Genomic DNA, 16251 nt, shown 5'->3' with positions numbered 1-16251 from the left:
TGCTTAGTGTTTTCTGTGTTACATCCGTGGTCCTCACAGCAATCCCACAAGGCAGGTTTTATTCCCCAGTGAGGAAAATGAAGCTCTGAGAAGTGAAGTCTGCAGGAAATGGCAGGACTGGGATTCGAACCCAGGAGTCTTCGCTGTTTCCCAGACACTAATGCCTCTCCCATGCTATCTCCCCATCAGACTATGAGGTTTTCTAGGGTAAGGATCTGGGCTTCACAGGTGGCCCTAGTGGTAAAGAACCCACCTCCCAATGCAGGAGATGTAAGAGATGTGGGTTCGATTCCAGGGTTGGGAAGATCCCCTATAGGAGGTCATGGCAACCCAGCAGTCTTGCCTGGAAAATCCCACGAACAAAGGAACTTGGTGAGCTACAGGCCAGAGGGTCTCACAGAGTCGGACACAACTGAATCGACTTGGCACACACGCAGGGAAGGATCACTTCTCATTCTGGTTTGCGCCGGCAAACCAGGGCTCAATATCTTAGTTAATCCAGTATTCTTGGACTTCTCTTGCAGCTCAGCCGGTAAAGAACACACCTGCAATGTGGGAAACCTGGGTTTGATCCCTGGGTTGGGAAGATCCCCTGGAGAAGGGAAAGGCTACTCACTTCAGTATTCTGGCCTGGAGAATTCCATGGACTGTATAGTCCATGGGATCAAAAAGAGTCATACACACCTGAGCGACTTTCACTTCACTTCACTTTAATCCACTCCAGAGTTCTGCATTTCTGCTGATAAAGACCCTCACCCCCAGGACACCAGCTCCTCTCTGGGAGCTCTTCCCTTGCCCTTTTAGTTCAGTTCAGTCGCTCAATCGTGTCCAATTCTTTGCGGATCCCACAGAGTGCAGCACCCCAGGCCTTCCTGTCCATCACCAACTCCTGGAGTTAACTCAAAACTCATGCCCATTGAATCGGTGATGCCATCCAACCATCTCATCCTCTGTCATCCCCTTCTCCTCCAACCTTCAATCTTTCCCAGAATCAGGGTCTTTTCCAATGACTCAGTTCTTCGCATCAGGTGACCAAAGTATTGGAGTTTCAGCTTCAGCATCAGTTCTTACAATGAATATTCAGGACTGATCTCCTCTAGGATGGACTGGCTGGATCTCCTTGCAGTCCAAGGGACTCTCAAGAGTCTTCTCCAACACCACAGATCAAAAGCATCATTCTTCGGCGCTCAGCTTTCTTTATAGTCCAGCTCTCACATCCATACATGACTACTGGAAAAACTGTAGCCTTGACTAGACAGAACTTGGTTGACAAAATAATGTCTCTGCTTTTAATATGCTGTCTAGGTTGGTCATAAATTTCCTCCAAGGAGCAAGCATCTTTTAATTTCATGGCTGCAATCACCATCTGCAGTGATTTGGGAGCCCAAAAAACCAAAGTCAGCCACTGTTTCCACTGTTTCTCCATTTATTTGCCATGAAGTGATGGGACCCAATGCCATGATCTTTGATTTCTGAATGTTGAGTTTTAAGCCAAGTTTTTCACTCTCCTCTTTCACTTTCATCAAGAGGCTTTTTAGTTCCTCTTCACTTTCTGCCACAAGGGTGGTGTCGTCTGCATATCTGAGATTAATGATATTTCTTCTAGCAATCTTGATTCCAGCTTGTGCTTCCTCCAGCCCAGCATTTCTCATGATATACTCTGCATAGAAGTTAAATGATCAGGGTGACAATATACAGCCTTGACGTACTCCTTTTCCTATTTGGAACCAGTGTGTTGTTCCATATCCAGTTTTAACTATTGTTTCCTAACCTGCATACGTATTTGTCCAGAGTTCTGTTCCCTTGCCCTTTGCCCCAGCCTTAAAGCAGTTTCTCCACCCAGACCAGGCCACCTCTACCAAATTTAGCCAGACCAGAATCCATATCATGTCATACAGCAAGATGACCACATGGTGGCAGCAGATGACCACCTGTTAACTCTTCCAGCCCAACCTGGGTGCCCCGCATCTCTCTCGGCATTTGTCCACCGGCTTCCCATCCATGAACCAAGATAATCTCCACAACAACCCGGGGCATTCATCCTCTTTATAGATGAGAGATCATATTAGTCCTTTGCTTAAATAACTTTTCATGGCTGCCCACTGCTCTCTGGAAAAATAAAAATTCTCAACGTGCAGTCTAAAAACCTGCCCAGTGGACCCTTGCATTAGACTGCTGGGGGCTCAGATCCCAGCTCCACCACTTATCATTTATGTCACCTTGGTCAGATTCCTTGGCTACTCTTGGATCTCAGTGAGCATATCTGTAAAACCAGGTAATGGAATAGAACCTAGTCCTTCGTGGTCCAGTTGAGGATTACATACGACATGCAGACAGCACACGGTTCTGTGCTGCACATAGCACATGCTCGGAAAATGATAACCACTCGTTACCATCAGACGGGGGGCTCCCCTCACGGTCCCTAGGGTCTCTTCTCTCTTTCCTTTTCTCCACTCTCCTTCTCCCCCCTTTTTTCTGTTCTTACTCTCTCCTATTCCTTTCCCTTTATTCTAGTAGGGGCAGCATATTAAACAGTATATTAGAAAGTGATAAACGCAGGACTTCTCTGGTGCTCCAGTGGCTCAGACTCCGCACTCCCAATGCAGGGGAGGGGGCCCAGGCTCAATCCCTGGTCAGGGAACTAGATCCCACATGCTGCAACTAAGAGCCAGTGCAGACAAATAAATAATTTTTTTTAAGTGATGCATGCTATGAAAAAGTAAGTAGAACCTAGTAAAAGGGGGTAGATTGTAGTATTAAACTGGGCAGTCAGGATGGCCTCCTTGAGAAAGAAACATTTGGCAAGTCACGGAAGGGGAGTAAGGGCCTATTGACAACAGGAAGAGAGGCCATGGCAGAGCCTTAGTAAGAGTGTGCAGAACAGCAAAGAGGCCAGTGGCTGAGCAGGTTAAGTGAGGCACAGAGTAGAGGTGAGGTCAGAAAGATAGAGGAGGGCGAGGTTATAGGGAACCTCACAGGCCGCGGGAGGGACTGTGATTCTCACTCTGAGTGAGATGGGAGTCATTGCAAAGTTTGGAGCAGAAGGGCGTGACCTGGCACTTTTTTCAAAAGCGTTTATTTTCGGCTACGCTGAGTCTTTGTTGTGTAGTTGCGTAGATCGGGCACTCCTCTTTGCTGTGGGGCACGGGCTTCAGCAGCTGCGGCACACAGGCTCAGAAACTGCAGCTCACAGGCTCTAGAGCGTGGGCTCAGTAACTGCGGCACACCAACCTAGTTGCCCGCAGTGTCTGGGATCTTCCTGGACCAGGGGTCGTGCCTGTGTCCCCTGCATTGGGAGGTGGATTATTATCCACTGTGCCATCAGGGAATTCCAACCTGACACAATTTTAAGGAAGCAAGTATTCCGGCTTCTGTGTTGAGAGAGGACTAGAGGGGAAGGGCAGGGGCAGGAAGACCGTGGTCTCATTCAGATGAGAGATGGTGGTGGCATGGAGCTGCAGGGGAGGCGGTGAGAATAGAGACTCTAGATATGCTTGGAAAATGAAAGTGAAAGTCACTCAGTCATGTCCGACTCTTTGCGACCCCGTGGACTATACAGTCCACGGAATTCTCTAGGTCAGAATACTGGAGTGGGTAGCCTTTCCCTTCTCCAGGGGATCTTCCCAACCCAGGGATCAAACCCAGGTCTCTCGCATTGCAGGCAGATTCTTTACCAGCTGAGCCACCAAGCCTGAGAAAACTGGAGTGGGTAACCTATCTCCAACGGACCTTCCCAACCCAGGAGTTAAACCGCTTGGAAGGTAGAGCCAATAGCACTCGCTGATGAATTAGAGCTGGATGTGAGAGAAGGAGAGAGGAGTCAGGACCAGCTCCAAACTTTTCAGCCTGAGTAACTGGAAGCGGAGGGCTGACTTTTACGATGAGATGGGGAAGCCCGCACATGGTAGAGCGTTTAAGAGGAGGCAGAGTTCAGGATGGACTCTGGATTTTGAGATGTCCGAGTGAAGGTGTAGAAGCAGGCAGTTCAACATTAGAGTCTGGGACTTAGAGGTCTGTATCAAAGATACAGTTTAGAAAGTCACTGACATGTACCAGTAGATGATATTTATTTATTTGGCTGCAACGGGTCTTAGTTGCGGTGTATGAGATCTAGCTCCCTGACCAGAGATTGAACCCGGGCTCCCTGCATTGGGGGCGTGGAGTCTTAGCCACTAGCCCACAGAGAAGTCCCAGTAAAATGATATTTAAAACCACCAAGAGAGTGAGAAGGAGTAAAGAAACGATCTGAAGACTGAGCCCCAAGGTCCAGGAGATGTGAGTAGTGAAAGTGAAGTCACACAGCACAGAGGCAAATCCGGCTTTACTGGGGAAACTTGGAGGCATTGGGTCATCAGTCCAACCTCTTGTCTTTGTGGAGAGAGACATGGGGGACGAGATATAGCTGGAAACCTCCTAGAGTGTGCTGCGGGAGATGGACCCCTCACCCCCATCCCCTACTCTACATTATTTTTGGCAAATGAAAGATTAGTCTTGCAAGTAAAAAAAACATGATCTGAGCTCAGACCCCAGGGGAATTGTTTGCGGTGCTGAGGGTAGGAGCCGCCCGTGGGAAGTAGAGACTGTGTGGAATCATTTCTGCTTTGGGAAGGGAGGCCCCTCTGGAGCCCATCTGCTGCTAGAAACTTGGAGTGTGCCACTAGGGTCTTCTAGTACAGTCCAAATTGTTTTTCCAAGGCCCATCCTCTGGCCTAGGGGCTCATGAAACATAAGCCTACCAAATGGGAGTAGAAATCAATAAGTATAGGGACTTCGATGATGGACCAGTAGCTAAGAGTTTGCTCTCCCAGTGCAGGGAGTCCAGGCTCAATCCCCGGTCAGGGAACTAGATCCCACATGCCATAAATGAGAGTGTCCATGTTGCAATTTAAGCTGAAACTGAAGATTCTGGTTGCCGTAACTGGGACCCAGTGCAGCCAAACACATAAATACATATTACCAAAAAAAAAAAAAACAAGAGTAGATTCAACTGAGCTGATAAGTCACTTCCAAACAGGCAATGATGGATTAATGCTGGAGGGAGGCCTGGAGCAGTAATCGTGCAAAGCCCATCACAGAGGCCTGAGCCATCTGGCCATGGAGTCCATGCCAAGTCTAGAGAGAAAGCCCCAGGTTCAGATGGAGAAGTAGCCTGGGGACATTGGGCTTGCTGCCACAGTCACTGCATGGGCTTCTTGACTTGGCTCAAAGTGTTAACCCAGAAACAGCAGGAGATGTTGGCCGGTGTGGTTACTCCCCTAGCTGGCCAGCAAATCGTCCAAAGCTGTGTGGTTAGATCCTGAGCTATGGAGTGATGATAACCTTGACAGTGAGAGCCCTGGCTGTCCCCAGGGTGACTTTCTTCCAGAGAGGTTGTGGATCATTGGGCTCCAAAATCACTGCAGATGGTGACTGTAGCCATGAAATTAAAAGACGCTTACTCCTTGGAAGGAAAGTTATGATCAACCTAGATAGCACATTCAAAAGCAGAGACGTTACTTTGCCAACAAAGGTCCATCTAGTCAAGGCTATGGTTTTTCCAGTGGTCATGTATGGATGTGAGAGTTGGACTGTGAAGAAGGTTGAGCGCTGAAGAATTGATGCTTTTGAACTGTGGTGTTGGAGAAGACTCTTGAGAGTCCCTTGGACTGCAAGGAGATCCAACCAGTCCATTCTGAAGATCAGCCCTGGGATTTCTTTGGAGGGAATGATGCTGAAGCTGAAACTCCAGTACTTTGGCCACCTGATGCGAAGAATTGACTCACTGGAAAAGACTCTGATGCTGGGAGGGATTGGGGGCAGGAGGAGAAGGGGACGGCAGAGGATGAGATGGCTGGATGGCATCACTGACTCGATGGACGTGAGTCTGAGTGAACTCCTTGAGTTTGTGATGGACAGGGAGGCCTGGCGTGCTGCCATTCATGGGGTCGCAAAGAGTCGGACACGACTGAACTGAACTGATGGGAGGGAAACCTGCATAAAATGGTGAAAGCCATGTACTTAATATCCGGGAACATGCTGTGTCAGTGGCACTGAGGTTGGTGCTGGAAAATGTTGCCTTGCCCACCAGTCTTGTGTGATCATGAAAGTTTGTATGCAGGTGCCATTAGGTCCAAGGAGAAAGCAAGGAAGGACCGATATCCAGAATGCAGGACAGTTTAGGGGTTACAAAGGGCACCACGGCTCAATATTCTTCTGGCAGGCCTCAGCATCATCCATGGGGGACTTCCCTGGTGGCCCAGTGGCTAAGTCTCCGAGCTCCCAATGCAGGGGGCCTGGGTTTGATCCCTGGTCAGGAAACTAGATCCCACATGCCTCAGCTAAAGATCCTGCATGCTGCAAATACGATCTGGTGCAGCCAAATACTCTTGCCTGGAAAATCCCATGGACAGAGGAGCCTGGTGGGCTGCAGTCCATGGGGTCACTAAGAGTTGGACACGACTGAGTGACTTCACTTTCACTTTTCACTTTCACACATTGAAGAAGGAAATGGCAACCCACCCCAGTGTTCTTGCCTGGAGAATCCCAGGGATGGGGAAGCCTGGTGGGCTGCCATCTATGGGGTCGCACAGAGTCGGACACGACTGAAGCAACTTAGCTGCAGCAGCAGCCAAATAAATAATTTTTAAAAAATCATCCACGAGGAGGATGAGAACATGGTTGTAAAGGCCCCAGGTACAGCAGGTACTAGTAGGCTGTGGGCTGCTGGGAGCAGGGCCCCTTGCCATCGTCAAAGAGTGAGACACCGATAAGGTTTCCCATAATTGAGCACGGTGAGAGCAGGTAGGAATGGTCTATTACTGTGACAGATTAATGCCCTGGCCCTGGCACGGGCAGCTGATTGAGGCTGTTTAGCATTGTCTGTTCAGGTCTGGAAGAAGAGGAGAGAGGGTATTTAGCCCTCTACCCCGGTCTATTTCCTGAGCTCACTGTGTATATTCTTCCTAGATTTGCCAGAGTTTGTCGTGTGCCTGGGATGAGGTAGTCGATCTGTCCTTTCCCGGAACCTTTACTTCCATAAGCACCCAGGAGTCGTCACACTTGCCTGACCCATCAGGGGGGTTTGTCCACCTCCTCAGTGCCCACCGAGGATCTTGAGAGGATGGCTACTGTCATTGCTCCCCAAACCAGCCTTGCCAAGCCTCATTCATACCCCCCACCTGCAGGTAGCAAGTGTGGAAGAGCAAGTGAATTTCGTGTGGACAGCTGGAAGGAGTGCCATCGAGATCATTTCATCAGCAGACTGTATCATAGCAGGGAAGTCCTGCACGTGACTAAGGTACTCATCAGGGTCCTGAGAGTCTCGCTGCTGCCAGCTTGGTGGAAGAGAACAGCCACTCCATACACCTAAACCACGTTCACGGTGGTCAGAACCCAAGACAACCCCTTTGCCATTTGGTCAGATCCGGAGGCCACTGTGCCCCCTGGAGCCACAGGTCAACGTTCCTGGCAAGTAATGCATATTCCCTGAGCACGAGTGACTTCATAAGTCAGACAGATCCTCGACGGGCCCTCCCAGACCTATAATAGTGGCTTCACTGTTATGGCAGGTCCAAGTGTGGATCTAGTGCACCAAAGCGGATGTGATAGCCACACAATCTTTTTTTTTTTTTTTTTTTTTAACATTTATTTATTTATTTGGCTTTGTTGGATCTTAGTTGCAGCACATGGAATTTTTGTTTCATCATTCAGGATCTTCCTTGTGGCATATGGACTCTACGTGTGTTACCGAAAGAAGTGTGTGGGTCCAGCTGCTCAAAAGCCAATAAATAGGCCAGGCGGGTGGAAAGGAAAGCTTGCCTTATTTCAGATGCCAGCAACTGAGGGGGGAGGGGGGCGGATATCTGTCTAAAGTCTTCCGCCACCCCCCACCACCCCCAACTGCTCCAACACGTAGGGAGTGAGAGCTTTCATAGACAGAGTGAGGGGGAGGGGCTACGTGCAGGAACAGCACAGTCAGCTGACCGTCACCTTCAAACTGGTCATCACTGGTCTGACCAGCCTCATCTTGGTTGCTTTAAGTACAGTCAATCTTCGGTTCCAGGGGCCATTTGTTCCCATTTCTTTGTGGTCAGTTCTCAGAATTATGGCAGCTTATGTCCTGAGTACAGTCTGGTCATCGTGCAGTTAACTTCTTCACCTGGTGTTTTAGTATCGATAAGACGGCTCACAAGATATGGCTCAGAATAGCATCTACAGCCTTTGAGATAGAACTAAAGGTTCTTGACTATACTTAATGACTACATTATTATTATTATTATTTAGTCTCCTTTGACTGTTTTCTTTCTTTCCACATTTCTCACTTGTCTGATTAAACTTGTTCTTTGACTAGAGTTTTCCACAGACAAAAGGCAGGCAGGGGACACGGTGGGAGAGGCAAGGGCCATCGGCTGTTGCTCCGTTTCACGTGCAGCGCATACACCTTGTTGCTCCAAGGCATGTGAGATCTTGATTCCCAGACCAGGGATAGAACCTGCATCCCCTGGATAAAAGTCGGATTCTCAGTCACTGAACCACCAGGGAAGTCCCCATGGCCACAGAGTCTTTTAATCAGCATTTTCATTCCAGATGCTCTCTTTAAGATGCAGAGCCTTACTGTAGGTTCATTCATGTGGTAATATTAGATTGAGTTTATTGTTGCATTGTTGAATCGATCTCCACAACAAGGGTTACCATATGGACATTCTCCTAACGGTCCAGTTCTGGGTGGCTCAAAGACTTGGCCCTACAGCAAAACCATTAGCAATGGGCCATGAAGCTGTGTAAAATGGACTATTCACAAAGACGTGAACAGGCCATAGAGAACCTACGAGGGGGTGCTGTACCCCTGGGCTGGTACCTACGAGGCAGTGCAGTACCCCTGGGCGGTAACTAGGGGGCACTATTGCCCTTGGACTGGAAGGGAATGGGAAGAAGGTCTTGAGAGAGCCTCCTCTGTGATTACCCAGCCAGCCCTAAACCAGCCCAAGGCAACCACATGAGGCAATAAGCACCCCAACCCCCTCCTTCCCTCGCATCCTCTGCAGGCTTCCCTCTCGGCCGAACTCAACTGGAAGACAAGGAGCAAAGGAACCTGACGATGCAGGCTGGCTCCCTGGCAGAAAAGGCAGCAGGATGGAGAGTGGACCTGCAGGGGCAAGTGGGAGATGCCGACACACAGGGAGGGTGTGATTTTAGATCGGGTGGCCTAGTCCTCACGAGGAAGGGGTCATTTGAGCAAAGACCTGTGATAATGTATCTAATCCTCACGACAACTGATGAGGCCATCTCACAGCCGAGGAAACTGAAGTACAGCACTTAACTTACTCGTCATCTGGAATCACACAGCGAAGAGTTGCTCGAGTTGGGATCTGACACCAGGGAGTTTAGCTCCAGGGATCCTGCTCTTAAACAAAACAGCATATAGGAAAGTCATCACAAAATGAAAAGGGCAAAGAAAATGTCAGGACATGCACGGCTGTGATCAACAGTCATACTTGTTATATATTGAGCGCTGACTGTATGTTAGCCATGGTGTTAGGTGCTATGGGTGGGTATACAAGATATACAAGTACTGTGCTTGCCTTCAAAGAGTCCATAATCCAGTTGAAGAGTGCTGGGGAAGTACAGCCATCTGTATGAGCAGGTTGTGATCCATTCTATGATAGAGATCTCGTCAAGAAAATTAGAGATACCAAGGGAACATTTCATGCAAAGATGGGCTCAATAAAGGACAGAAATGGTAGGGACCTAACAGAAGCAGAAGATATTAAGAAGAGGTGGCAAGAATACACAGAAGAACTGTACAGAAAAGATCTTCATGACCCAGATGATCACGATGGAGTGATCACTCAACCTAGAACCAGACATCCTGGAATCTGAAGTCAAGTGAGCCTTAGGAAGCATCACTATGAACAAAGCTAGTGGAGGTGATGGAATTCCAGTTGAGCTATTTCAAATCCTAAAAGGTGATGCTGTGAAAGTGCTGCACTCAATATGCCAGCAAATTTGGAAAACTCAGCAGTGGTCACAGGACTGGAAAAGATCAGTTTTCATTCCAATCCCAAAGAAAGGAAATGCACAGAATGCTCAAACTACCGCACAATTGCACTCATCTCACACGCTAGTAAAGTAATGCTCAAAATCCTCCAAGCTAGGCTTCAGCAGTACGTGAACCATGAAATTCCAGATGTTCAAGCTGGTTTAGAAAAGGCAGAGGAACCAGAGATCAAATTGCCAACATCCACTGGATCATCAAAAAAGCAAGAGAGTTTCAGAAAAACATTTACTTCTGCTTTATTGACTATGCCAAAGCCTTTGACTGTGTGGATCACAATCAACTGTGGACAATTCTGAAAGAGATGGGAATACCAGACCACCTGCTCTGCCTCTTGAGAAATCTGAATGCAAGTCAGGAAGCAACAGTTAGAACTGGACATGGAACAACAGACTGGTTCCAAATAGGAAAAGGAGTACATCAAGGCTGTATATTGTCACCCTGCTTATTTAACTTATATGCAGAGTACATCATGAGAAACGCTGGGCTGGAAGAAGCACAAGCTGAAATCAAGATTGCCGGGAGAAATATCAATAACCTCAGATATGCAGATGACACCACCCTTATGGCAGCAAATGAAGAACTAAAGAGCCTCTTGATAAAAGTGAAAGAGGAGAGTGAAAAAGTTGGCTTAAAGCTCAACATTCAGAAAACTAAGACCATGGCATCCGGTCCCATCGCTTCATGGCGAATAGATGGAGAAACAGTGTCAGACTGTATTTTTCTGGGCTCCAAAATCACTGGCAGATGGTGATTGCAGCCATGAAATTAAAAGACGCTTACTCCTTGGAAGGAAAGTTATGACCAACCTAGACAGCATATTAAACAGCAGAGACATTACTTTGCCAACAAAGGTCCATCTAGTCAAGGCTATGGTTTTTCCAGTAGTCATGTATGGATGTGAGAGTTGGACTATAAAGAAAGCTGAGTGCTGAAGAATTGATGCTTTTGAACTGTGGTGTTGGAGAAGACTCTTGAGAGTTCCTTGGACTGCAAGGAGATCCAACCAGTCCACCCTAAAGGAGATCAGTCCTGAGTGTTCATTGTAAGAACTGATGTTGAAGCTGAAATTACAATACTTTGGCTACCTCATTCGAAGAACTGACTCATTTGAAAAGACCTGATGCTGGAAAAGACTGGAGGCGGGAGGAGAAGGGGATGACAGAAGATGAGATGGTTGGATGGCATCACTGACTCAATGGACATGAGTTTGGGTAAACTCTGGGATTTGGTGATGGACAGGAAGGCCTGGCATGCTGCAGTCCATGGGGTCGCAAAGAGTCGGACATGACTGAGTGACTGAACTGAACTGAACTGAATGGTAGCATTACAGATAAAATGCTGTAAGAGAGGCTTCCCTGGTGGCTCAGTGGTAAAGAATCCACCTGCCAATGTAGGTGACGCAGGTTCAATTCCTGGCCCGGGAGGATCCCACATGATGCAGAGCAACTGGGCCTGTGTGCCACAACTCCTGAGCAGCAACTCCTGAGCCCATGACCCACAGCTACTAAAGCCTGTGCCCCTACAGCCTGTGCTCTGCAACAAAAGAAGCCTCCACGATGAGAAGCCTGCCCACTGCTGCTCCCGCTTGCCGCAACTAGAGAAAGCAAAGAAGACCCAGCACAGCCGAAAATAATGTTTTAAGAATTTTTTTTAATTGCCATAAGAAGACTAAGGAAAGAGATTCATTACAGCTCGGTTGAGGGAAGCTTTCTGCAGGTGGCGACTGTGGAAGAAGCATAGAATTGTAATAGCAGAAAAGGGAAGATAAGGGATTCCAGGGGAAGAAACCACGTGAGCAAAGATGTGACTGCATTTGGGGGATGGCTGGTCAACCGCAACTGAGGCGAGTACAAGAAACTTTTGGGGAGAGAGATGACTTATTGCATTGATTTATTTTTACCAACAACGTTTTTAATATTTATTTATTTGGCTGTGCCAGGTCTTGGTTGTGACACACAGGATCTTTGATTTTCACTGCAGCATGTGATCTCTTAGTCATAACAAGTGGGGTCTAGTTTCCTGACCAGGGATTGAACCCGGGTCCCCTGCACTGGGAGCATGGAGTCTTAGCCACTGGAGCACCAGGGAAGTTCCAGAGAGATGATTTTAAGTGAGATACCCACAGGGCATTAAGTCACCCCGGATCCCACAGCAAGGTAGAGACTTCCTTCCTAATTCTCCTTTGTGGAGAACCGTCTCAGCTGAGGGCTGCATATCTCTCAAGCGCTAACACTCGCTAAACTCCCTTTTTAACCCAAATTTTACTGATTCAGGCCTTCCAAGTGGACAACTAAGCTCTCTGGATGGAACTTCATAACATCGTTCTCTTTTTATCGTCTTTATTTTGATAGGTTCTATTTCAAGCAAATGGTACTGTTTTTTAATTTATAGATTATTTATTTGTATTATTATTTCCCTTTACAGGCAAATTTATTAAGGGAAAAACAGTTGATTCAAAGGGACAATATTGATGTCAACATTCAGGTGGCTTACAGCTCTGGCAAAAATACAAAGGTAGCATACCAGTGATTGATGCTTAGAATACTCTGGTATAGGGGAAAAAGCAGGCAAAAGGGAGAAACTGCGAAAGAAAGCTGGGAAGGGGGTCAGATCATGGGGGGCCTGAACACCGTGGTGAGGAGTTCTGTCAACTGTGGCCAGGCATTGGCCCAAGAAAAGGTAGTGAACAGTCTTAGAGCTGTGCTTGGCAGGGCTGGCTGTGGCCTCTGAGCCCAGCGGGAGGGGTGACTGGAGGCTGGGACCACACTGGGGAGGCGGTTATAAGACTCAAGGTGAACAGGAAGAGAGGGCCCTGGACCAGGGTGAAGGTGGAAAGAGAGGAAGGGCTGGATTTGAGAGCCCCCAGCAGGCGGTGTCATAAGGTGCGATCTGGCTGCCCTGGTGAGTACAGATTTCTTTTCTAGAGGCGACCGATCTCTCTGCCTCCAATTGTCCTGTCCACCGTGATTCACTAAGAAAATTCAGTAGTCTCTGATTGGGCTTTACTGAGGAAAGATAACATCAGAAGAGGCCAGCCCACCGCAGTCTCTGCGGCCTCATTAGGGGGAATTGGAAGTGCAATCAGAGAGGATGGAGAACAGAGACTCCCGCCTCCGCATTCTGTGTTTTCCTCCTGGAAAAGTCCGCCGTCGGCTTGACTGCTTGTGGTGATTCATCCTATTCCATACGATGAACATCTGATTTTCCAAGACCTTCAGCTTCATTTCACTGAACATAAGCCGTTCGAGGATCTTGTCCTGGAGGGCAAAGCAGGCGTGCAACCTCTCCACTTCTTTCGTGTTTAGGCTGTTGCCGTTGGTTTTGGCTTCGCAAGTCCTGGATTGCTCGGCCTCTTCCTAAACTCCCCATGGCCAGAAACAGAGGAAAAGTTTGTTAATAAGGGTCATCCTTTCCCATGCCAGGTGAGTTACAAACATGATCTTGGTCAATTTCATGACCAGCATCTAAGGACCTGCCTCTTTGCCTCCTCTCGTGAGTGAGAGAACGGAGGGAGGAAATGGCCCTTTCTCAGCATCACCCAGCCTGCATGAGAGTCCCCAAACTCCCAGGACCTAGGGCTGCCTTTGGTTCATAGGAATAAGCGAAATGGCCCGCTAAGCTGTATTCACAGAGGACGTACAATCCTTAACCCAAACATGTCTGTCTCTAGAGCTGTGCTTTTCCCAACATGCCTCTTAAAAAAAAAAAACAAAACTTTTTATTTTGTATTGGAGTAGAGCCAATTAACAATGCTGTGATAGTTTCACGTGGACAGCAAAGGGACTCAGCCATACATATACACACATCCATTTCCCCCTAAAATCCCCTCCCATCCAGGCTGCCTGAGAAATAAGTGGAGTCCCCTGTGCTATTATTAGTTCCTTGTTGGTTATCCATTTTAAGGATAGCAATGGGTACTCGTCCATCCCAAACTCCGAAACCATCCCTTCCCCGACCCTTCCTCCCCTCGGCCACCTTAAGTTCGTTCTCTTAAGTCCCAGCGTGCCTCTCTGAGAATTTAGTCGGGCCTGGTAAAACCTCCAAGCCTCAGTGTTTCATGTACTGCTCTGATCTCTGTCATCTTTATCTGTCCCGCCCCTCTCTGCATGCAGTTGATAAGAATACAATGTTTTTTTTCTTTTAGTATTCAACTACAAATTCCTGGTCTTTAAAACCATTTAAGAATCAAGTACTTCAGACATGTAGAAAAAGTAAATATCACAACAAATACCCATGTTCCTATACCAGCTTAAGAAACACAGTATCACAAAGGCGACTGAGGTCCCCTGTGGCGTCTGCGGCAGTGTTCCCTTCCATCCCTGAGCCTCATCTCAACCGTAATCCTGAATCTGGTATTTATTTTTTCCAGGAATTTCTTTACTCCATTTGATACCAGTTCTCAATGGGAGGCTATTCTGCCCTCTCCTGGGAACAACTGGCTACGTCCGGAGAACTTTTTAGCTGTCACAAAAGAGGTGAGGGGTGCTCTTGCCACCTTGTGGGTAGAGGGATACTGACAAAATTCCAGCATTGTGCAAGACAGTCCCCTCTTCATGGAGAATTATCCAGCCCCAAACATCAGTCATGCAGAGGTTGAGAAATCCTGCCTTAATGTACTTTCACTGTACACAGGCATCCATACCCAAGGCAGGATATTGTTTTGCATGTTTTTTTTAACTTCATATAAAATATGTCATAATCTAGATATATTCCTGCTGTCTTTATTATTCAGTTTGAGTGACGTATCTATGTTACACATGTTTTTAACTTTACCCATTTTAATTTCCCCCCTTTAAAGTAGTTCTTAGAGACTTCCCTGGTAGTCCAGTGGCTAAGACTCCATGCTTCCAATGCTGCTGCTGCTGATGCTAAGTCGATTCAGTCGTGTCCGACTCTGTGCGACCCGAGACGGCAGCCCACCAGGCTCCCCCGTCCCTGGGATTCTCCAGGCAAGAACACTGGAGTGGATTGCCATTTCCTTCTCCAATGCATGAAAGTGAAAAGTGAAAGTGAAGTCGTTCAGTCGTGTCCGACTCTTAGCGACCCCATGGACTGCAGCCTACCGGCTCCTCCATCCATGGGATTTTCCAGGCAAGAGTACTGGAGTGGGGTGCCATTGCCTTCTCCGGCTTCCAATGCAGGGGGCCCAAATTCCATCCCTGATCAGGGAACTAGATCCCACATGCTGAAACTAAGAGATCGCATGCCACAACTAAGGATCCCACATGCCAGAACTAAGACCCAGTAGAACCAAATAAAATAAAAATAATTTAAAAATACATACAGTAGCTGTTAGCTGTCAAAGCCTGTTGTCATTAAACATGAAGTAGAGGAGTCTGGGATGGGCCCTAGTTTTCAGTCGAGGCAACTGAAGCTTCATGAAGAAAATGCTTTTGTCTCCCATCACCCAAGAGGGAGCTACAGAGCAAGACTCTTAGACCAGAGTCGGATTTCTCCGTCTTGCCCAATTCTCCTGACACCTTACCTGTCTCCCCACCCCACAATCTAGCTGTGACTCTCCCATCACCCTCAGTGGAAGCTAAGGTCCCTCTCGCTCACCTGCTGGGGCTCTTGAAGAGTACGTTTGAGTTCATGCTTGACCAGCCAGTTGCTAAGCAACAGCAGAAGGAATAGAAAACCAAACAAGGCTGGCTTATAGCTGATCAGCCAAGCCATCAACGCTCCTATGGTGCCTGAGGAAGCAAGTATTCCTTGGAGACTCCAAAAAAGAGACATGAGGTCCCCCAGCATTATGGCTTGAGAGCACCCAGGCCCTGAGGTCCTGCCTCAGTCCCCCCATCAAGGACAGTTGCCCTCCATGACAGGAGTCATGGCTGCTCCCCACTCTGAGTCATAACCGGCCCCTATCCCCAGCTGCCGCATAACAATAATATTAACCCCTCTTATGTCTTAAGTAGCCACAATGTGCCAGACTTTGACAGGCAGTTTACAAGCATCATCTCATGACATCCGCACACCAGCCAAGTGATGGGGGCCTCTCTGATACCTCAGCCATTCAGCCGTACTTCCAGGCCGCCTAGTCGCTGGGGATATAGTGGTGAGCAGCACAGAGCCCCTCCCCTCACAGAGAGTGAGACTGCAAAGAAAAATCATCCAAACCTTGGAAATAAGGCAAAAAGATTTCTGCGGGCTTGTTCGCAGTCATACCAGGATATTGTCTAACTGGCCCACTTGTTGGTCACTTGCTGCTTTAT

General features: G+C 47.9%; 1 protein-coding gene across 1 annotated transcript; it reads right to left on the bottom strand.

Annotated features, from left to right (window-relative positions):
* Positions 1-11673: 11673 nt before the first annotated feature.
* On the bottom strand, positions 11674-15787 carry TEX46 (testis expressed 46). Its single transcript, XM_027554285.1, has 2 exons — positions 15596-15787; positions 11674-13293 (listed from the first exon to the last, which is right to left on the bottom strand). Exons 1-2 carry the CDS (start codon positions 15785-15787, stop codon positions 13096-13098), a joined length of 390 nt encoding a protein of 129 aa, XP_027410086.1. The 3' UTR covers positions 11674-13095.
* Between the last annotated feature and the right edge of the window lie 464 nt (positions 15788-16251).

The sequence above is a fragment of the Bos indicus x Bos taurus genome, chromosome 2 (assembly GCF_003369695.1).
Source record: "Bos indicus x Bos taurus breed Angus x Brahman F1 hybrid chromosome 2, Bos_hybrid_MaternalHap_v2.0, whole genome shotgun sequence".
In the NCBI taxonomy this organism is placed as follows: Eukaryota; Metazoa; Chordata; class Mammalia; order Artiodactyla; family Bovidae; genus Bos; species Bos indicus x Bos taurus.
Note: the sequence above shows the minus strand (reverse complement) of the source record. Positions and strands in the feature narration are given on the sequence as shown.

Excerpts from the sequence above, each read along its gene's own strand:
- TEX46 (XM_027554285.1), bottom strand. The coding sequence starts at position 15,787 with ATGCTGGGGGACCTCATGTCTCTTTTTTGGAGTCTCCAAGGAATACTT. Across the intron at positions 13,294-15,595 it reads CTCTTCAAGAGCCCCAGCAG|GACAAGATCCTCGAACGGCT; the intron begins GTGAGCGAGAGG and ends TTTGCCCTCCAG.